This window comes from Acanthopagrus latus, chromosome 13, assembly GCF_904848185.1.
Source record: "Acanthopagrus latus isolate v.2019 chromosome 13, fAcaLat1.1, whole genome shotgun sequence".
Taxonomy (NCBI): Eukaryota; Metazoa; Chordata; class Actinopteri; order Spariformes; family Sparidae; genus Acanthopagrus; species Acanthopagrus latus.
Genome location: NC_051051.1, coordinates 11,283,196 through 11,305,926, shown reverse-complemented (window position 1 = coordinate 11,305,926; position 22,731 = coordinate 11,283,196). Strand labels below are relative to the sequence as shown.

General features: G+C 44.7%; 1 protein-coding gene across 1 annotated transcript in view; it reads left to right on the top strand.

Annotated features, from left to right (window-relative positions):
• LOC119031896 (FRAS1-related extracellular matrix protein 2-like) overlaps window positions 1-22,102 on the top strand; it is a 66,803-nt gene extending 44,701 nt beyond the window's left edge. The window contains exons 7-24 of the mRNA XM_037120675.1: window positions 4,640-4,789; window positions 4,901-5,110; window positions 6,030-6,227; window positions 6,659-6,823; window positions 7,032-7,214; window positions 8,753-8,883; window positions 9,328-9,486; window positions 10,741-11,044; window positions 12,537-12,668; window positions 13,051-13,382; window positions 16,469-16,661; window positions 16,764-16,889; window positions 16,984-17,111; window positions 17,203-17,337; window positions 17,424-17,550; window positions 17,976-18,163; window positions 18,281-18,427; window positions 18,961-22,102. Of these exons, the coding sequence (XP_036976570.1) occupies window positions 4,640-4,789; window positions 4,901-5,110; window positions 6,030-6,227; window positions 6,659-6,823; window positions 7,032-7,214; window positions 8,753-8,883; window positions 9,328-9,486; window positions 10,741-11,044; window positions 12,537-12,668; window positions 13,051-13,382; window positions 16,469-16,661; window positions 16,764-16,889; window positions 16,984-17,111; window positions 17,203-17,337; window positions 17,424-17,550; window positions 17,976-18,163; window positions 18,281-18,427; window positions 18,961-19,509 (3,557 nt within the window). The 3' untranslated portion in view covers window positions 19,510-22,102. The remainder of the gene's footprint in view (window positions 1-4,639; window positions 4,790-4,900; window positions 5,111-6,029; window positions 6,228-6,658; window positions 6,824-7,031; window positions 7,215-8,752; window positions 8,884-9,327; window positions 9,487-10,740; window positions 11,045-12,536; window positions 12,669-13,050; window positions 13,383-16,468; window positions 16,662-16,763; window positions 16,890-16,983; window positions 17,112-17,202; window positions 17,338-17,423; window positions 17,551-17,975; window positions 18,164-18,280; window positions 18,428-18,960) is intronic.
• Window positions 22,103-22,731: the final 629 nt, after the last annotated feature.

Here is a 22,731-nt window from a genome sequence, read left to right as displayed (position 1 = left end):
TCTATTCCAACTGGGTGTAAATGACTTGTTTTCACCAGGCACACCGCTTCAGATGGATGTTTCGTTTTTGTTTGTCTATTTCTACGCACCTCATCGAGTGGAAATTCACATCATTACTCGTCATATTCCGTAGCATCTGCAGTTGGTAGCCATCCAAAATAACTTTACAAGAACAGAGGAGGAAAAAGTTTTTCAGGCACTCTAGGGGAGAGCAAGGAGATGAGTTATATTAAAAGCCTTTACTGTGCTCAGGTACAATTTTAATGTCTCTATAACATCTCCACATACTCTTTGCTCAGTTTACTCATTTATTTAGTAACATTAAGGTCATATTGAAGACTTTTATGCAGACAAATATTTTGTTTTTTAATACATCTACAGAGCTCGCAGAAGGGTGCAGAATAAAAGTATTGATTTTGCTTAGAAATATTATTTTAAAAACGTTTGTCAGGTCCAAAATGATTGTTTTGTTTACGTCTGTGTAAGAATTCTCACAGTTGGGTCAAGCTTCGACCAAAGTTTAAAAAAAACAAAAAACAATATTGCATTGGTTAATAAGGTAGCAGCTCAGCATGGAGGATCTTGTTATCATCAAAATACTAGCTCAGCCTTCAGCAGCACATGTTTCGTCGTATGTGGGCCAGGCTGTGTTTCCCAAGTTCGGATAAAAATCTTCGAAAAAGTAAGAACTCTGTCACAGACATTTGATCATTCTCCTGTCAGAGTCTTCCTTTTTGTCAGCGCCTTCATTCAGTCCTGAATTGTTTATAGTGGAAAAGAATAGTGTCAGAGAACGGCTGTCATGCTAATGCCAAAACTGAACTGCAGACTGGAATAAATAAAACAATGACGACTTACTACTGAGGAACTCATTTAGGGATACAGGAAATTGTGCCAAATTGAATGCGTGCATGTTTGTGTGTGTGTGTGTGTGTGTGTGTGCGCGCGTGCCTGTGTGTGTGTGGATGCATCTTGGGGCTAGTTTACAGGAAACATGACACGCATGACACGCTGATTGTTCGTAAATTGTCAGAAGGCTTTCATACGTGGTGCTGAGTTCAAAGGAATGGAAATGTGTTTGTGAACGCCCGGCTCCGGTGAGAGACGATGTGTCAGTTTTTTGGGGTTTTTTTGGGTTTTTTTTTAGCCTCCCAGAGGATAATACTGTGTCTGACAGTGCTCTAATACCTGCACCCAGCCACTCATGCCGCGGCTTCCTTCACTTTGGCGCCAACCGAGGAAAAAACGGGCATAGAAAGAGAGTTGCAACGCCCCGTGCTCGCTTGTGTCGCGTCGTGTTTATGCGCGTGACCTCGAAAGTCCGCAAAAGTGAAGTGGTGAGAAAAGCACTCGTGCGACTGCCGCTGCTCTCTCTAGCCCCATTTTTCCTTCCCCCAGGTCAAAGTCAAGTTCAGTCTGCTGTTCTCCTTCCATCTATTTCGCCGCCGCTACCACTTACTCTCCCTCACACACACGCTCGCGCACTCACTTTGGATGGAAAAAAGACCCAGGGGTGTCTGCTAGATTTAGTGCTTTATCAGATTAAAGTCTACAGTACCTGTCTCCCTGAGTGTTGCGCGCCGCATGGCTGCACAGTCTGACTCAAAGTGAGTGTTGTCATCTCCTTCTGCCCCGCCGAGGAGAGAGGACGACTCAGGCCCTCTCAGCCCCCGGTGCATATGGCCGCAGCTGAGTTTGTAGAATTGTAGATTAGCTCAGAGTATTTCTTGAAAGCCCCCGTCCTTCATTTGCTGTCAGTTGCGCTCCCCGAAAGCGGGCGGATTTGCTCGCTCGTTGCTCATTTATACATTTTGTACTCGCTGTAGATTAAAAGCGGGTTTACGCTGCCTCGGGACGTAGATTAGAGCAGTCATTACATAGGCAACACATGACATACTGAAACCAAATTATTTAAATTTTATTTTATGCACACCTGGCGTCTTCCACCACATATCCAGAATTAGCTTGCAGGCAGCAAAAAAAAAATGTTTCTCTCATTTTCTCCCTTAATTTGGCCTCCTGTTACATACAAATTGAATTAGAAAAAGGCAGGAAAATTAATACGTTCTCACACATCACCATGCAGTGAAACAAAAATCCATCCATTTGTCAACGCATCTCATTTCATCATTCCAAACCTGTTTGGCCGTGGACTTTTTAAAAACGATGTGCATATATTTCGGGAAAATAATTCTAAACCCTCAGTGAAGCCAGGTTCAAAATTCTATTTCACATTTTCAAATCGAAACTTTCTACAGAGGGAATTTTCGGCTACTGTTTTTCACTCCGTAAATCAGAAAATACTGTCAACAGCCATGAGAAATCAATGTTTTCGACATGTTGTCACGAATAAAATGCTCAGTAAATGAGGCGGTGAATGATATATGAGTGAATCCCCTCCTTAGAAACCTTCAGAATATAGATTGGGGATCAAACTGCAAAGTTTGGTGCATGAGCGTTAAGTGCTACTGAGGTGGAGATTCTGGCTCAGGAAAGAAATTCAAGGGTTTTTTTTTTACTTTATAGTTTTCTGGAATTGTACAAAAGTGAAAGTTTAATATGTACATGAGGCCATTCAATTCAAATGCACCGATTTGCACAAATTTCCAGAGCAGAATTCTGAGCTAACACCTGAATGTGCACGAGTGACGTTTTTGAGTGACATTGACCAGCGCATGAAAAAACGATGATTCCTTATCTGTTTGCATTTGCATGAAAGCTTACGCAGCGCCGCGGGCTCAGGGTGATGTTTTCTTTTCCCTGCCCTACACAGGACAGCTGAGAATGCTCTGTAAACTGTACTTAACGGCGCAGTGACGCACAAACGGCTACGGACGCCCGCACGTAGCAATTATCACAATTTGGCTTTACACCTTCCCCAGACCTCACACATGCTTCAGAGTGCTAAACCGCAGGCGTGGCCCCGGAGGGGTTAGAGAGGACGCTGTTTTTTCACTCATCAGACATCACTCAACGTCCTCCTCGCCGTGTCAAGAATCTGCTTGTCCCCCGGGCGCTGTCGGGACACGTGTGAATGCAGACGTTTATATTAGCACACTTTTTTTAAACACACCTGCTGCATGTTCTCCCACCATTATCGTAACGTGTTATTAATGCAGTGATAATCTGCCAAAACAACACACTTCTCAGCTCCCTCACTGTTTTGTTTTTTTTTTTTTTTTTTAAACCATTTGTTTTTCCCACCTACACAATCTGTAATTTTTTTCCTTTTACTCCGGCTTCGTGCAAAGGCACAAATTCTATTTGCATTACAAACCAGCGCTGCATCTGTTAGGTGGAGCGAGTGTGTAGGAAGGGGAACATATGCGAGAAAAAACTGATAGATGCATTGAGAAAAAAAGAAAGAAAAAAAAAAAGGGACGGACGACTTCAGGCTGCATTTGATCTGTGATGCTCGCTGAATAGATTTGCCCTGGGCTGTCACTTACTCGAGCTCGGTTGAGTGTCAAAACTGTAACCGCAGTAAATGTTCTCTTTCCTTCAGTTATGCTATGTTCTTAGCCTTTGTTATACGGCCCAGTTAGAGTACGTAAATAAAATATGATATATATATATATATATATATATATATATATATATATATATATATATATATATATATATATATATATATATATATATCTCAGTATACATATCAGTAATGTGAATGAATAAGGAAAGGAAAATATCTCCGGACTGCTGCAAGTCTTTGATCATGACACAAAAAAAATTATAACAAGCCTGCTATTTTTGGATTATGTGCCAGGATATAAGAAAGGAGCCGAGTTAAAAGAGAGTGGCAGCTTAAAACAGACACAGAAAAACTTTTATTCTGTCAGTTTTTTTTTTTTTTTTTTTCCTTGGACTTGACGGTCGGGAGGGTGGGGGTGGTGGAGGGGATGAGACAGATGAAGCCGTCAAATACACATTGGACTGCCTCCACTTTGCTGCCTCAGGAAACAATGCCAGTTCAAACAAGCCTCTGAGCCATCTAGGGGGCCTCTTTCTCTCTCTGTCTTACCATCTCACTAGGCCACATTCAGCGAAAGAGACACACACACACACACACACTCACAGAGACCTTGTTTTTCAGGGCTAACAGCATCCCTTTTTTCTGTTGAAAGTAGTTAGTGTTTCCTGTCAGAGGAACGGTAACAATGAGGTGGGATGAAAGGCCAGGAAGGGTTGAAAGGTCACGCCTCCCTGCAGTTTAACTTCAGACTAATGGGCTGTCGCTGTTTGACCCCCGCGTCCGGCTGCTGGTTTTCACAAGCGAACCATGTCAGGCTTTGCGGGTGGCTGCTGACTGCCCTAATGCTACAGCAGGTGCGCACATAACGAGAGGAGACAAGTAACATTAACACTAAACAAAAAAAAGTAAGGGAACACGGCTGCAAATATGAGCCCTGCTTAAAAGGGGGTCAGATGAGGTTGGATTTCATTAATTGGAGCTGTCAGACGCAGAAGGCAGCATGAGACTAAAACGGCCACCGGTTCCCAAACGTGTACCGACCAGCTGTTGTTTCTTTACATTTTGTTGATCATTTTTGTTTATTTTAGTATGTTTTTTACTTATTGCACATGTCTAAATGACCGTGTGTTTTAATTGTTCCTTTTTTTTGTTTTCTTTGCTCTCCAGCTCCGGTGTTTTACTTAGGAGAGGTAGAGTATCATGTCGATGAGAGCGATGGATATCTGGAGGTCAAAGTGTGGAGGACTGGAACCGATCTGTCCAAGACTGGCACCATTACTGTCCGCTCTCGCAAAGCCGAGCCCGTCTCTGCAGAAGGTGAGCTCCCGAGTCGCACGGTCAGCCGTTGCTTTTGCTTGATTCCAAAGGATTAATCATCCGCTGGCAGCTCAGTACTCAACGTCATCGTGCCCTCTGTCCCTCCTGCAGCTGGCGTCGACTACGTGGGCATCAGTCGTAACCTGGACTTCGCCCCGGGCGTCAGCATGCAGACGTTCAGGGTCACCATTCTGGATGACCTGGGACAGCCGGAGCTGGAGGGGACTGAGAGCTTTGAGCTTGTCCTGCGCATGCCAGTGAACGGCATCCTGGGGGAACCGGGGAAGGCTAAAGTTTTCATTAACGACTCTGTGTCTGACTGTAAGTGACCTGATCTGATTTTACCGGTTGTTTTTTTTCTGTTTATTTTATCAGCTTAGGTCGTTAGTGAGCTAGGTTATTTAGTTTCGAGCAAAAAATACAACCTTTTTCTTCAGCAACATGAGCAGATTCCCATTTTTAGTCGCTTTTAGTCTTGACAGTTTTTGGATGATAACACCACTAAATTTGGTAGAGGAAAAACAACTTGCCACCGCCGGTTTTCTGAAATACATCAAATCTACTGGATTGTAATAAGTTAAAGTGATCCTTGACTTCTCATTCAGCGTCAGAATTACACTTTGTCCGCTACTCCTGTATTTATGGGTGAGGTCAGGGTTAAGGTTAGGGTTAGGCTATCATCCTTATCAGTACTGTCATTTTAGCACTAAGCTAGCTAACTCTAACATGCTAAACTAAGCTGCTGAGCATGTTAGCATTGTCACTGGGTCCATGTTAGCATGCCGATGTTAGCACTTAGCTCAAAGCTCAGCCTCGAGCTGCTACTCTGGCTGTTGATTCCTGTGTTTCCTTGCTGTTCATGTATTACTTGACTGTTAAATTGCATGCTGTTGTGTCAGACGTCTTACATGCGAATCCGGATTATTGTAATTAACAAATATAAATTCCTTAAGTGTTGAAAAGGGCCGACGGCTGCAATGTTTTCCCAGCTTGTCATGGCAGCTAAACATAACACAACAATTTATCCGTCACTTTTCTGTCACTGTGCATTCATAGTTGGGAAACATTAATCACCGATGTTTGGTCAGAAAATGCTCGCTACAGCTATGTCATTTGATTTTGCTTTTTTAAAAAAACCCAGTCAGCCAGATAAAATTCAGCCCAGACAACAAGGGAGACGTGATGACTCCCTTTGTCGCACTGTATGCGACCATTAAACCCCCTGTGATTCTCCTGACAGTGCCCAAGGTCCAGTTCCGCGAGCCAGTGTACACCGGAGAGGAGAGCGACGGCCAAATCACAGCGACAGTGTACCGCAGCGGCGACATCAGACACAAATCCACCGTGCGCTGCTACACCCGCCAGGGCTCCGCAGAGGTCGCCTCCGACTTTGATGAGCGACCGAACACGGATGCATCTATCATCACCTTCCTGCCAGGTGGTTCAGTGCTCACATAACACATGTTTCCTCTCTCTCTCTCTCTCTCTCGTGTGTTTTTTTTTTTCTTTTGGAAAAGACTTACCTTCTGTCTTCTGTGTTGACACCTTTACACCTTTTTAATGCAATAAACAGCTCCAAAACAGGTTTTGGTCACACTGTTTTTGCAAAGTCAATAGTGCCTTGCAGACATTGCAGGCGCTTGCACGATGTTCCACACATTACCCACTGAGCTGTCGTGTGCAAACAGCTTCCAAACACTCTGGTGGAACAGAACAAAGAGAGACAAAAATATATATATATAAATAAGATGTTATGTGCTGTGTAAAGTAAAAAAAAAAAGAGAGAATTATTGTGGAATTTATTCTATCCTCTCTTCCGCTCACATTTTTTGACATGCCCCATCATCACTATCTCACTGTGCGCTCCAGGCGAGGCAGAGAAGTCGTGTGTTCTGTCACTGGTTGATGACACACTGTACGAGGAAGGGGAAGAGCTGCGTCTGGTCTTAGGGAACCCGAAGAGCGACTCACAGTTTGGCGCATCAGTGGGAGCTCCGAACGAGACCCTGGTGAAAATCAAGGACACGGCTGACAGTAAGTGAGATGAAGAGGCGGGAGACAGATGTGGGGGAAAAAAAAAAAAAAAAGCGGTTAATCCAGCTTCTTATTTGTCTGAATACTTGAGCAGCTTCGGCGTTAATTCATAACCGTCGTCTGCGGTGATTATTAAGGAAGTGATATTTAAAGGTCAGTGTTGTTCGCACTGCATTGCATTTTTTCTTCCTTTTCTTGTGCTCCCCAGAACCCGTCATCCGTTTTTCCGAGACCAAGTTCAGCGTTAGTGAACCGAAGGAGGCCGGCGCCGTGGCAACTGTGAGGATCCCCTTGGTGCGAGTGGGTGACACATCAAAGGTGTCAGTGGTCCGCGTTCACACCAAGGACGGGTCAGCGATCTCAGGGGAGGACTACTACCCCGTGTCTCGAGGTAAACATACTGATGTCCTCATACGGCTCTTAGGGTAACAGGTACATTGTAGCAGTTTATTGTTACATACGGGCTACTTAAAGCTTTATGTCATTTACAGTTTTGGGTAGGTTTTTGAAATGTAATAATTTACAGATTACTAGTTACCCTGTTAAAGAGTAAGATAAGTAAGATAACCCAAAAAAATGATATTTTTTTTCTCCGTAACTGTACCATATTACAATTAAAGTTATTAACACAACAGTGTTACGTGTAACTAGTTGCTTCCGAAAACTGACTATGCCACAGTAAAGTAACATTATGTAGAAATTGACACTTTGTGAGATTTGCCCCCCCAGAGTTTTTGAGTGCAGGGTTGTTGTGAATACAAATCCCAGCTCTGTAACAGTTTGCCAGATGTGACGTAGGCGCTGACTACAAACAACACTCATACCGGTTGTATGAGTATGTATATGTACCTCAAAATAAACACGTATGTAACATAGCATGAAGTTTCATAGTGCAGGAACAAGTGACAGAGGGCGGAGTCGCTGAGACAGAGACGCCATTCACCCTATTACGAGACACGGCACCATCAAAATGATTTTCAAGCTGTTATTTTAAGGTGAAAAAAGTTACATAATGTTTTTTTGAGAAACGTTGATTTCGTGTCCTTCCTCATAAAATAGAGCCACCTTTGGTCAAACACTCCGCATGACACATTACCTTTACTCTATTAATGGCCTTCAGATATCCTTTGATATCTTTCTCTTAAGCGTTTGTGTCGGCTCAGGAGAGGCTTTGAAACAAGGCTCCCCCAACGGAATTTGAAATTAATGAAAGCAGGCATGGGGATTTATTTGGGCGAGGGTCATTGATTTCTAATTTCATCCCAAATGGGGGAAAGGTAATTTCTGCAATAGTCCAGTGGAGGGTCATGTAATTTTTAATTGAATTTCAGTATTTTTCATGCTTTGTCAGCAGGGTGAAATCTTCCTTTTCTATCCACCCAGCTTTTAGGGCAGTGAACCTTCCTTGGCTTCATCAAGGCTTGAAATATTTATGCGAATACTTTCAGTCTATTCACATCATACCTGCCCACCCACCGTTCAAATAGTGGCAATTTCCCAGCAGTTTTGAATCACACCGGCGTTGAATTTCTCATTCTTGCCCAATATTTTCTCAGCGCAGCACATTTCCAATGCAAAGCTCTGTTACTTATCTCGCAAGGAGATAAAGCCACCTTTAACACTATGCAAATGGAAACCTGCAATGCTTTTTAGCTAAGTGATATATTCCTCTGAAGCAATAAAACATGATTTGTGCGAACCGGTGAGGCTTCTTTCATTTCTTTTTATGGAAAACTCAATTCAGCGAAAAAAAAGACAGAAACTTGGCCGGAATGTTACCTGACTTTTAGTATTTTTCACCTGACAAATATTCATCAGTCATCAGTGCATTGCATTTGTTCTAATGTTGATCTGTTCGAAGGTGTACTGTGTGTTGTATAAACATGCAATCACTTTTTTTTTTTGCCACGTGTGTGTTTGTGTGTCCAGACATTGAGTTCAAACAGGGGGATAAGGAGCATGTGGTGGAGGTGGAGGTGCTCTTCGACGGTGTCAGAGAGATGAGGGAAGCCTTTACCCTCCACCTGAAGCCCGATGAAAACATGGTGGCCGAGACTCAGGTTAGGAACGTCTTCGTGTCTAATCATCACACAACAATCCCACAAAATCCCCTTCATGGAAGGTTGGCTTGTTGAAAAAATGATGAGATGACTAGCTTTTTTTTTTATTATTTCAGATTTGACCCAAATTTATCCAGGTCACTCCCTCTGAGATCAGGGATCTCTTTTACAAGGGTGTCCTGGCCCTGAGAACAGGAGCACTTTACTGTAGTTGCAGCCGAAAAAGCGATGACAACACCGCTCAATAAATAATAGATCATCTATGAAAACAAAACAGCATGCAGAGGAGAAAGAGGCAGCATGGGAGAAATGAGAGGGAAGGGTGAATAGGAAAGCCTAGAATGAGCCGCGCCTGCGAGATTGTAAACACATCCGGCTCCGTGAGCAGTTTAATCGTTTTGCTGCCGCGCCTCATTAGTGTTCTCACCTCCTTTATTGGAACAGGTAACCAAAGTGATCGTCTACATTGAGGAGACCAACAGCATGGCTGATGTCACCTTCCCCTCCCTGCCCCATGTGGTGTCGCTGCTCCACTACGACGACGTCTCCAGGACATCGGATAATCTCCACCCACCGGCTGGCTACCCCGTCATCTGTGTCACAGTGAGTCAAACTCAAAGGCACGCTATGTAGGATTTGTCTTCTTCAGTTCCATTCCCGGATCATCATTTACCAAAGCTTTTGTGGTTGGTGGCTTGCCAGGGCCTTGTATTTCTCGAAAACCACTAACAGTCGTCTTGGGTGGAGGCAAATAGTGGAAGGTGAAGGAACTTGTGGTATTTTGTCGGGGTACCGTTGTTGCATGTTTAGCACCGGGCAAGGCGATTGTGATTGGTTTAAAGAAATAAGTGCATACAGTTTTCCTCTTCCCCCATGGGAAGGGGTGGAGATCTACCAAGCCAAAGTTTTGGACGACTTGGGATGAAACTCAAAGATCAACTAGCATCCTCCAGAATGGCTGAGCCCCAGAGATGCCACCAAATACGGTAAAATACTAAGAGAATAAGATAGTACAGGCATAGGGCAGGCTCTCTGTAGATACAGACTCCACCGCACAGTTCCGGGTCAAAAGTGATGATTGAGAGGGAATTAAGGGAAATCCTGAAATAGTATATCTTTAAGATGATATCCAGGCACTCGAGGGGCTCAGGAAATATCTTTGAAATTCAATTTCTTGCTGTACAAAAGCAGCACACTCGACGGAGCACTGGTTCAATGTGTGGGGTTTCTCTGTAATGAGGAGGCAGGACCTAATCAGGACCCACATCCTCTGGGAGCGAGGGCCACATTGTAACCCCCTCAGGACCCATACTTTTTCTCCAGCCAAAGTTACGGTGTCCTTCGGGAGATGATCGGTCCGTCCTTAAAAGACGTGTTACACGGCGTAGCAGGCCACGCTGCAGGCTTGGCGAGACACTTGCATGGAAATTTTCGATGTGTTAAGACATTTGCTTCTCAGTCGACTGCCACATGCTGCTGTCCCTGTTTATTTGTTTGTCTCTGCATGTGTGCGTGTCTGAAACAGACAAAGTGAAGTAGACCTGTCAAAGTGTCGAGTGCTGCAGCAGCAGTTTCAACAGGTATAAAAAGGATATTCGCGGACTACCCGTCTCAAGCTCGCAGCTCAATCCCAGTTCCCTATTTATCTAATTCTGAAAAAGCAAATCTAAGATTTTAAATTTGAAAGCTTGACGCCCTGCAACATCTGGATGTCCTTGGCAACAGTCGGCGAGTCGTTTTTGCATTCTGCTCCTCTCTCCTTTTGTCCTCTGGCATCTGCTGTATCTTTTCCCATCTCTCTGCTGTCCCTGCCCACCCACACACCCACTCCTGCTCCCTTCCTTATCCGTCCTCTAGGCTTGCAACACAAAATACCCAGACTACGACAAGACGGGCTCTATCTGTGTCAGCGAGCACATCAACAATACCCTGACCCGCTACCGCTGGCTCATCAGCGCCCCGGCTGGCCCCGATGGCGTCACCAGTCCCATGAGGGAGGTGGACTTTGACACCTTCTTTACATCGTCCAAGATGATCACATTGGACTCAGTCTACTTCCAGGCAGGCTCCAGGGTCCAGTGTGCTGCCAGGGCTGTTAATTCTAACGGGGACGAGGGCTTAGAGCTCAGCAGCCCCATTGTCACCGTCAGCCAGGAGGAAGGTGAGGACAGAACAATGAATGAATGAGCCACCATTTCTGTGTCATATGTTGCCAGGTTTCTTCAGGAGGAATTAAACGGAGCTTTGGTTCCCCTTGTAGCAATGAGACTATTCAATGGCATCACGAATGGTGCTTCTAAATGAAGAGTACCTATACTGTCGGGTACAGTTGCAGTTGTACCTAAATCACTGGAAAACAGGTATTTATGTTGCAGCTGTCTATTAGCTGTGTAAGACTAAGACTAAATTCGGTGATGCAGAATGTGGTGGAATGGTATTCAGACACTGCGACAATGCCACAATGTAAAAATACCCAATTACACGTAACAGACCTGCATTTAAGATGTTACTTGATTGAAATAATGAAGTATTATAAGCTGCAGAAAATAGCCTCCCATAGGTCTAACAGTAATAAATATCCTATGTGGTTAGATCAGAGAGAATTTTAGTATAAAAGTTAAACAATTCAAATTAACCAGTGTATCAAAAGAATGTGAAAAATGAACAGGCTTGACATTATGAGCTGCAGAGACCTCTCCTGGAAACGTGCCCGTCATGATTATTAAGAAGGGAACGTAATGGACTGACAGTTTTTTGGGAGCAGCGCATGAAGAAAAGAAGTCAAAGATGAGGACAGAGATACTATTTTAACGATTCATTATGTAGTGATGAAGTACTTCATGAGTTGTTTCTGATTAACTGTCAATCAGCCACTTAGTGGAACTCATCCATTTTGTTCTTATTTGGTAATTCCAGCGTGGTACAGGTCCAGAGGAGGAGGAGTAGTAGTAGTATAAAGCCTGTTGTGGCTCCAGAGGAAGCTGCCTGTAACCTGATAAATTGCTTCCAATGATGTCACATGATGGTGTAGTTGCATTGTGTGAAATGAAGGCACCAGGTTTTTGAAAACCAGTTTCTGGTCTGATTATGGACACTTGCGCAACTTTTTCAGATATGCGGTGGGACTCCGCAAGACCTGTAAACACGCTTTAATGAGTGAAACTGTTGATGTTCCGCTTTAAATACAATACTTGTTGAGTAAATTTATTTCATTACCCTCTGCTTAGGACATTTAGTGTCAGGCCCTTATAAGAAAAGGCAGAGGCACCATTTTCACTTCATAGTCAAACGACGTTCAAGCTAATTACTTTAATAAAGAGTCAGGGACTCACGTTTTTCTCAAATGAATAAGTGAAAGCTCAGTCGTTTGCCGTTGCCATGTTATCACTTCTGCCGCGCTCACTCCACCTACACATTTTGAATGCACCAGGCACACTCTCTCAGGGTGGTCACAAGGTATTCTTGGAAATGTGGAAATCGCTACCTCACTCAGTAATCATCCGGGGGAGTCATGAGAATTATGTATTTAACTGTGTAATACGGTATAACTTCAGGTGGATTGGTTGCTTTGTAATCAACTGTAGGGACACTTGGTGTGTCCCCCCCCCCCCTCCGGCCTCTCCCTGAGTTCAGTATCTCTCTGTCATATAAAGGTATGTGTCAACCACGGAAGATGGGGACTGTCGGCGCCGAGCCTTTCTCTGCCAAGCTACGCTACACTGGAGCAGAAGACCCGAAACACCCCAACCTCATCAAAGTGACTGTCACCATGCCTCACATAGATGGTAGGTAGGAGCTGGAGGCAGGGCTCGTACCACAGATGAAGTGAACTGTAATGTAGTGTGTGTAATATTCACGTCTTGGGATCCTCAGGAGCATGACAGCCAGAATATAGATCTCGCCACGTTGCGTCGAAACCCCCCGCTAGAAATCCTCCAGCAAACCCCCCCACCTACTTAACATTCCCTGCTTGATTTTTAATCAGTTTCCTTCCTCCTCGTCTCCTCCAGGTCCCCTTCTTCCTTCCCCCCCTTGCTCCCCTGCTTTTCTCTTTACCGCTCAACAGTGTATTTCCCCCAAGTTTTTGGAGTAATAATAATTCATCTCGGTATCAAAGGCAGTCGGACACGGTCGGAATCACGCCGTCCTCATCTTCTCGCCCCGCAGGCATGCTCCCGGTGATCTCCACCCGCCCGCTCATGAACTTCGAACTGACTCTCAGCCCCGACGGAACGCGGGTCGGCAACCACCGCTGCTCCAACCTGCTCGACTACAACGAGGTCACCACGGGTCACAGCTTCATCACCGCGTCCACGCGCAACCCCGAAAGCATGGGGGACACGGCGCCCTATCAGTTCAGCGGCTCTCTGCGGGGGAACAGCACGCTGCGCTTCTACAGGAACCTGAACCTGGAGGCCTGCCTGTGGGAGTTCACCAGCTACTACCACATGTCTGAGCTGCTCACCGACTGCGGAGGCACCATAGGGACTGACGGACAGGTGTGTGTGTTTGTCTTTTTTTGTGTGTGTGTGTGTGTGTTTCTGTGTGCATATGTCCACAGTGCATAAATTCCAATCTAGGGTTTGTATGTACATCTGTTTGCCTGTGTGTGTGTGTGTCCACCAGTCTGTTTACAGCCCTCTGAACGAGGGGCTCGCGCAGACAGAACGGCACCGTGTCTGTTTGCCCGCGTTTTACGTCTCATTCATCGGCTTGTTTGTGTGTGTGTGTGTGTGTGTGTGTGTGTGTGTGTGTGTGTGTGTGTGTGTGTCTGTGTTGCCGGCTCTGCGATTGACAGCTTTTCAGTGTGCGTACACACACGCGGAAACGCACGCACTCAAAACAAAAGCACTGCCAAACCTGTCAGCCGGCCCCTTAATGCTCACCGGCGTTATCAGCGCTGAGCATTAAAGCTTAGATTAACAAGAAATGTGTGACGTCCTGAAAGGAAGAGTCGCTCTCGTTCTTTGATATCTCGAGCGCACCTACACCCTGTCAAGGTTTGGAACGGGAATCTTAGTTCTCTATCGGGCGGGTTTCTCAGTTTTCCTTTAACCGACTCGGTGGTATGACAGCTGAGCTCGACAGAGGAGAGTCAGACTCTGCTGTTAAATGTAATGTCCGCCTGTCAGTTAGATGCTAACAACTGCCAGTAGCTGTTTGCCACCGTTGCATCACTCCAGCTGATGTCGAACCTGCTGCTTGTGTTGTCTACTGTACAGAGCCGCTGTATTCTCATGCTCCTTGTTGTTATTGTGGATCAGGAGAGCGACCCCTTGCTCTTCCGCCCGTGTCCCGCTGCTCCTTTGTGTTCCTCCGGCCTCTGATCCGGGTGCTTTTTGTTGCTGATCGGACTGCCGTGTGTGTGCGTGTGTGTGTGTGTGTGTGTGTGTGGTGGGTTTTTTTCTGTGTGCGTATGAGAGCGAAGGGGATGGAGAAGCAGCTGAAGTAAAGGATTAATTTACTTGTCCTCCGGTCACAGTGAGAACGGCTTGCACACAGTTGCACACAACGCCCGTCATCCACAAGACCTCAAGTCCACTTCGTTAGGGGACATCACTGTCACACTGTCACGTAGGTTATGGCAAGTTTTTTTTTTTTCTTTTTTTTTTTTTTTCTGGGCTGTCAAAAGAAAAAAAAGGAGCTGTCAGAACCTTGCAGCGGCACCAGAGTGCACATATCAAAGACCACAGAAGGAATTAAACAATTCAGCTACCTCTGAAGTACAAAAGACCACATTAATGTTAAAAAATGTTCCTCTGACTGTAACGTCAAGACGATCAGAGTTTTATTTTATTTCATTTTTTTTTTGTCTGGAGAGTTCATGCAGTAATTGGAAAGTCGAGCTCAGTTGAAAAATGCAAGTGATCGTTTTAATCTGTGAATATTTACTCCGTTCTAGTATAGGGTCATTTTATTATAGTAAAAATACGGCTTTGTCATACCCTAGAGCTGAGTTTTTCTCCCAGCCACCAGTCGTTTGATTTCTCATTTGGATGCTGATTCAGCAATTTCTACAACTTACTCTACTGAGAGCTCACAGCCGCTGAGATGGATTGGTATGATTTCAGCTGCGTGTGCAGCGAATCGCAGGGGTTCGGCGGAGATGCTCTCTGTTTGCAGATATATATCTCCAGACTCGTAATGCGGGGTGCTCCAGAGTTATTTCAGTAAATGAGTTTGGATGTCACGGTATGTGTGTTCAAGTGATGAAAAACGGTTGAGAAAAAAAACACATCTTCTGCCAAATTGCTTTTCACAGATTCCCTTGCCTGTTAATCCCCGGCCCTGAATTCAGTTTGATAATTATGAAAACAGTTGTCTTCATTTTGAAGGAAAACAAACATAATATGGTGCCTTTTTCAGTCTGTTTTTTAAGACAAGACTCTCTGGCTTTGTCGAACTTGTGCTGGCACAAGACTAATAAGTAATGTTGGTGAACAGCGACACCTGGTGGCCGCTTTTTGAAACTACATCTAATATGACATGGGCTCACTAGTTGCGTACCCACATTTCTCTACGCTGGGATAACTTTTCTAAAACCTGTTCAAACAGTTATATTTACTGACATGCAGTTCATCTCTCATCCAGGATACACATTTCAGAATCAGCCAATCAATCACGATTTTCCTGGCAACGCTCTGCCACTCATAATATGATGACTTATAAAACCAGCAGCAGCAGGTGGCATTAAAATATGGGCCCTTCTTTATAGCATAGATTGCTCAGTCTTACAGTACATGTCACATAAATTAATCAGAATAAAACCTATTGGTATGAACTGTTTATTACTTACCTGTATGTGATAGCGACTCACGTTCCCGTATGTGCAGAATCCTCTGCACACATGGTCAGACATCCAGCTTTCATTTTATCCTCTAGCCACACGTCTGATCGTGTGGCTGGAGGTCTTAAACCTCCTGCCTCCAAGAGGAAAATAATGGCATAATGTAATGCACTACTTTGTTCTAAAAGTAGCTAAGAGCAATTACTTTTCCTTTCTTGGATCACCAACTCAAAAGTCCCACAGTCATTGAACAGGTTTTGTGTGAAGTCAGTGAAAAATGATCCGCGCTTTCGTCCAAGTTGACTTCCGTTGTGCAGTGTTAAAAGTATTGAAAAAGCTTGCCAAAGCATGGTGTGTGCTCATATCGTCAATTACGCGTGCGCTTCAGTGATGGTCAACACCAGTGATCGACTTTTTAAATACTTCGAAAACTAAAACAAACTCATATCAAGATAGAGGAGAACAATACAAGCCCACATCGCTGCCCACTGCGGTTTGTCGTGTACAACACGAGAAGACTTCTCTTCATCTTTGACAACACTGAGTAGGAGTGGGAGAGTTCAAGCACCTTGTGGAGGAGAACAGTGTGTTCATCTGTTACATCTTCTCAGTATTATTATAGCTCATCGACCTGCAGTCACCCCTTAATCTGACAGAATAAGACCGCTGTTGCTCTACATGCTGAGCTTTCAGCTTCCATCATAATATCAAGTAAATGAACATTTTAGCCCGTCAATGCTGACTTTTACTTTCTGAGCACATAACGAGCTTAAAACAAAACCGTTTTCGTCCTCACAGGTGCTTAACCTGGTCCAGTCCTACGTGACCCTGCGCGTGCCTCTTTATGTGTCCTACGTGTTCCACTCCCCCGTGGGAACCGGCGGCTGGCAGCACTTTGACCTGCAGTCGGAGCTGCGCCTCACCTTCGTGTACGACACCGCCATTCTCTGGACGGATGGCATTGGCAGCCCCCCGCAGGCCGAGCTCCAGGGTAAGTTCCCGGGAGAGACGAGAGAAATGAACATGAATAATAAATCAAAACCGCTCGTGTTGAATCCGGTGGGTTTTTGTGTGTGTGTGTGTTTTTTTTCAGGTGCTTTGTATCCGACCAGCATGCGCATCAATGAACAGGGACGTCTGGTGGTGAACTTCCGCACGAAGGCTCGCTTCAGGGGCCTGTTTGTGGAGTCTCACACCGGAGGCAGAATAAAGAGAGCAGGTGAGATCAGTCATAATAATCCTCAGCGGCATCACCATCGCTCAAGACATGTAGACACATGAGTGATCAACTTCTCCCCCTCTCTGTTACCAAGCTCCCTCCATGTCGTCCATGGTGATGAGCGTGGACCACCCGGGCCTGACCTTCAACCTCACCTTAGTGAGGAGCGAGCCCACCTACAACCAGCCGGTCCAGCTGTGGAGCTTCACCTCCGACTTTGCTGTGAGTGTGAACGCCTACACCAAAACATCTGCATTTGTACATTTGTGTGGTCCACTGGTATTTGAGTGTTTGTCGCCTCTGCCCCGTCCAGGTGAGGGACTACTCTGGCACCTACACAGTGAAGCTGATCCCCTGTACGACAGCCCAGAATATGGAATACGCCATCCCGCCTGTTTGCAGTCCCAGAGAACCGGTCACCTTCGACCTAGACATCAGATTCCAGCAGGCAAGGCGATCTTTTGTTTGACCCTTAAGATCCAGTAGTAGCGTGTTTCTTTGTTACTGGATGTCTTTCTTTATATTGTTCTGTAGGTGAGCGACCCCGTGGCAGTGGAGTTCAGTCTGAACACCCAGATGTTCTTGCTGTCCAAGAGGAGCCTGTGGCTCTCTGATGGCTCAATGGGTTTCGGACAGGAGAGTGATATTTCCTTTTCTGAGGGTGAGTTCCCCTTTTGCCGGACTTTAAGGCTTTTTTGATTCTGTACAGTGAAGATTTAAAAGGCTACACCAGGAGTTGTAGACGCTTATATCACATTAACTACATTACTGATCTCGATGTTGTAAAGCTCGACAGTATGAAAATCAACATAGGTAAAATATAGCCATCGCCGCGGGCTATAGAAAATCTTGGGGCGGCCCTTTAAAAGTTGGCAGGCAAGACAACCAATCCGCAAACAGTGACGTGAAGTTGGTACTTTTTGTTTCGACATGGAAGGCAGAAAATAAATTGAAAAGCACTGGTATGATATAAACATGCAGACTTATAGTTCATTTGCTAAAACGTACAAAACTGCCAGTTTGTGTACGTACGCTACCCTGTCCATCTAGGATTTATCAGTGTGAAGTTTTCTCCTCTCATTTCAGGCGATACGATCTACGGTCGGGTGATGGTGGATCCTGTGCAGAACCTGGGAGACTCTTTCTTCTGCAGCATAGAGAAGGTGTTCCTCTGCACCGGCGCCGACGGCTATGTCCCAAAGTACAACCCCACCAAGTTTGAATTTGGCTGCCTGGCTGACTCCCCGTCATTGCTCTACAGATTCAAGATTCTTGTGAGTTTGTTTTTAGTCAGGTTTTTTTTTTTTGACGATAACTGCGATTTCAGTAAATGCAGTCAACACAGAGAATAACTGTCCTTGATTTCCCCTTAATGCGACACACCTCACCAGGACAAGGCTCAGCCGGAGACCCAGGCACGCACATTTGGTGATGTCAGTTTCAACGCTGCGCTGGCAGTGGACGATCCATTGGCCTTGCCCCTCATCAGACAGCCAGGGTCTGATGGATTTAGGTTGGACTCCACGGCCATGTTCCAGGTATTTATATCTAACTGCTCCTCGTAGCCAATGACTGTTAATTGTGAGCCAGCAGCAGAGTCGTCAGTAACTGCCATTGAATGTACTGAACCTCGGAAAGCTTTATTGTGTTATTGTGGGTTACGGTTGTAGATCCAAACACCTTTACAGCTATATGGAGATAACCTGGAACACGTCATTCCATCCATTGGATGTACAGTGCGCCATGTTTCCCTTCGATGTTATTTTATTTGCATATGTTATTTTGCGCCCTTTGTTGTGTGTAGGAGGACCAAAATGCAAATGAGACATTAGGCTTTAATGTTATTTAATCCTCGATGACTGATTACTTCTTATTTAATTTTAATCATCACAGAATTTCAGTCAGCTCCAGTTTGGTAAGGTGCATTTTTACCAGGAACCCAAAAGTCTATTAATGAGTCAGTTTAGCGCCCTCAGGTCTCATCTCATCAAAAATGTATTCTTTTTGCCAGATGTACTCAATTTGGAGAACAAATAATTGCAAGACACTCACACTTTTGTGTTTTCCTCAGGTCGCTGCGGGACGTGAGTGGTACATGCACACCATTTACACGGTGCGTTCCAAAGAGAATGCAAACAGAGGCATCGGGAAGCGCAGCCTGGAGTACCACTCCCTTGTCGCCGCGGGCAACGAGCTCGCCTTGACCCCATCAGGCGGCAAAGGTCCCCGCGCCAGGAGGTCGGCTGGCGATGAAGTCCCACGGGTCGCTGAGGATATCGGAGCAGACAACAACCGCGGCACCAATATCATGCACGTCGCTCTGGACCGCACCAAGCGCCGGGCCGGGGGGTCGAATGAGTTGCTCACCAACGGGCTGGAACCTAGCGAGCTGAACGCGGTGGAGGAGGAGGAGGGTCTGGTGACTGTTGTGGGGGCGCTGGTGGGGCTGCTGCTGACTGCCCTCATTATTGTCACCATTATCCTGGTGCTGAGATCCAGACGGAAGGATGGCAAGGAGGGATGGAGGGAGGGGGTCCAGGAGGTGGTGAAAGGGTCCGTCAGCACAGAGCCCATGTTGGTGGTGAGGATGCAGGACTGCCACAACAGCTCGGAGGTCTGAGCGATGGGTGCGTGGATGGACAGATGGACAAAGGGATGAAGGTGCGGGGGCTTTTGTAAAACCTTTTTTTTTTAAAAACTGGTATTGAATTACTTTCATAACACCAAAAATTGGAGATTGATCATATGAGTTATTAAGTGTGCGGGTGTGCTTGTTAGTGGAAGGGGGAGGGAATTTCTACTGTATCATTTACGTACCTTGATCACTGCAACAGGAAACAGCACGACGGTCCTGTGCGCTGTCTCCACTAAACATTCCACCTTGGGCTGCTAGTAACGTGGTATTACCTTTCCCTCTTACACTGGCTTTGTGGTGTTAAAGTGCCTGAAGCAGCTATATCCCTTCAGGACAGTTCCGGTCACAGAGAGCACATTTCTCATAAAGCAAGTGTCACACAGGCCAAGTCTTAGATTTATCTCGGGTGGTGTGGGTGTAACTTGGGTACATACAGAATCACTGATGTCATCAACCTGCCCTTGGTGTCGGTCGAACCTTTACTGACGTTTCTGACATACTGTCTCCCAAAAAGTTTATTAGTAAAAAGACCGTCTGCGGTGAGATATTGTGCAACATATTGCAAGAACTTATTTCATTATGGATGCAAAATCATTTCCACTCTGATTGCCCAAATCATCTGCTTTCCATCTATTGCCAGGATAATGTTATTAAGGAAGATATTGAGGATTTAATAGGTGACATTGGCGCTTTTTATAAATATTGAACCCGCAAAACATTTAAAGGTCCAGAGTGCAGGATTTGGGGGCGTTTACATGTTTTCCTTAGGTGTAAAATCTCCTGATGCTAAGAACTGAAGTGCTTTTGTTTGTTGTTCACCGCCTTGAGTCTGCAATAGCCCAGAATGGACATACCAAACACTGGCTCTACAGAGGACCTTTACCTGTTTTCACCTTTTATTTTAGCAGTAGGGGTGACAGGGGACAAGGGGTGATCAGTTCATTGCACTCTGCAAACACACACCCCCAGATGCCTCTAAATCCTGCATACTGAACCTTTAAGACTGCGCCGCATTAGGTGCCCATTGTGAGGCGAAGTGTGCCTTCAAGCCTTCGATTTTGTCTGGGGATACTTGCTGAGACGGTCAATCTGGATTTCGCGGCACGTAATGAAAAAGTAAACCCCACTGGTTTCTGATCAACCTTCAGAGCTCACTTACTGCAGTGCAGGAGATGAACACCACTGCTGTCAGAATTTAAATTGATATATACCGGCTCATCATTTTAGTCATTCACTGTGTCCGCTCTTCTTTACCTTGTGTCCCATATGATGAGGAATGTTTCCCTGGATGTATTGAGCATGTCTGTTGCTGCTGAGTTTGGGTTGTTCCCACCGTTGTTTTTTTATTTTTTTTATTTCTTATATTGGTTGTATTTTTGTATCTCGGTTATTTACATTGTCATGTATCACCACAATGTTTTTACTGCACCCTTGCATTGTTGTCGCTCCACTGTGTATTCCTGTGATATTTTATTAACACTCAAAGCAAAACGATGCTTTTTTTTTTTTTAAAGCGACACTGGTTAAGGTATGTGTGTGTGTAAAGACACTCATCTCAGGAGTTATTTCTTTTACGGCGAATGGACTGTGAGTCGCAGCGCAATTTACTACTGTGGACTTGAAGCGAGTCTCTGCAGAGCCACTTTTTTTTTCACCTCTGTGTTACACTGCTAATAAGTGTGGTGCTGTGAACAAGCAAATACTGTACTCACATCCGGCGATCCAGTGACCCCGTCTTCTTCTCACATTATGTTCCTGTGAGCTTTATTTGTCACTAGTGCTGTGTGGGATTTCAGTGTTCTTCTGAGTCATATTTTTTTTTTTTGTTTTTGTTTTTCAGAACAAATGATGCAAACAAAATAGCTGCTTACAAATCTGTATGTCACCACGGGGAGATGTTACGTTCCAAAGCATTTGGTGTAATCTTGCCGTCTCGTTATTATGTTGATATCACTGGTGGAATTTCTTGTTCACATGTGTTGTTAAACCTGTGTCTTACTCTGCTTTGGATATACAACATGCTGAGATCAGTGTTTCCTAAATATTTGTCCTAATATGGTGTCGTCAGTCATCATTGTGTAATTATTTCAAGTATTTATCAGGGCGAGCTAATGTAATGAACGCCAGCTGATGTGCGACTCAGCAAGGAACGTCATGCTGACGCCCAGGCTGGGGCTTTTTTTTTTTTTCTTTTTCTTTTTTCTTTTGGCCCTGATGAATTTGAAAATAACACCATATCTGACATCCAATGCACTTTTTGAGTCACATCCCTCACCTGCCAATCCGAGCTATGCAATGTAATGTATACCCCACAGCCAGTTTACCCCCATGTGTATGACAATTTTAGCACAAACAATCAAACTTGATATTCGGTTTGTGTCTTTTTATGAATGGGTTTTTATGTATATGTATTTAAGAATAAATATTGTTGCTTAACGGTTGTTGTTGATTGACTTGTGCGGAGCTCAAGAGTCGAGATTTGAGGATTTGAGCGAGGCGTAAGACTCGACCGGACTGAGGACTAGGCTTCGCTTGAAACTGGAATGCAACAACATCCTAATCTCATGTTTTGACCCGGTACATGCTTGGATAAATGAAAAATAAATAATGCACGGACAGGAAATGGGCAGGCTTTGCAAGTCAAAACAAAGACTTTTAATATTTGATCATTTTGCCTGTGGAAAGCACTTGGTCTGGTATTTCCATTTTAATGGTCAGGTTTGTTGTTGATATGAAACTTGCCCTCAAGGTCACAAGACCTGACTTGTCTGAAAAAAGTTGAGGTACTACATATCTGTTTGTGCTGTATGTGCTGTAGGTATAGGAAGACCAGTTCAGCCTGGCCTCTGTAATCACCAGCTGTCCCTGTGACACACATTTCAGAGCTTATCAATGTTAGTATATCTAATTGCTAAGTTGACAAAGTGTGTGCGATGTATGTTGTGCAGCATTAAATATACTATCAGAACACTCTACTTTAAAGGGTCAGATTCAAGGAACTCTGTGAGGTTGAGGGAGTTTTCTGGTTTATAAATAGAGCAGCTTCAGATCCCCTGCGAACCCCAGCCATAAACTTAAGGCCTAATAGTTTTATTAAAGTTGCAAAAATTAACCACAATGGTCTTCAGAATGTGAAGACGTGACATTTTAGACGATATGAATGATACAAAAAGTAAAAAAAACAAAAAACAAACTGAGGATTTGTTG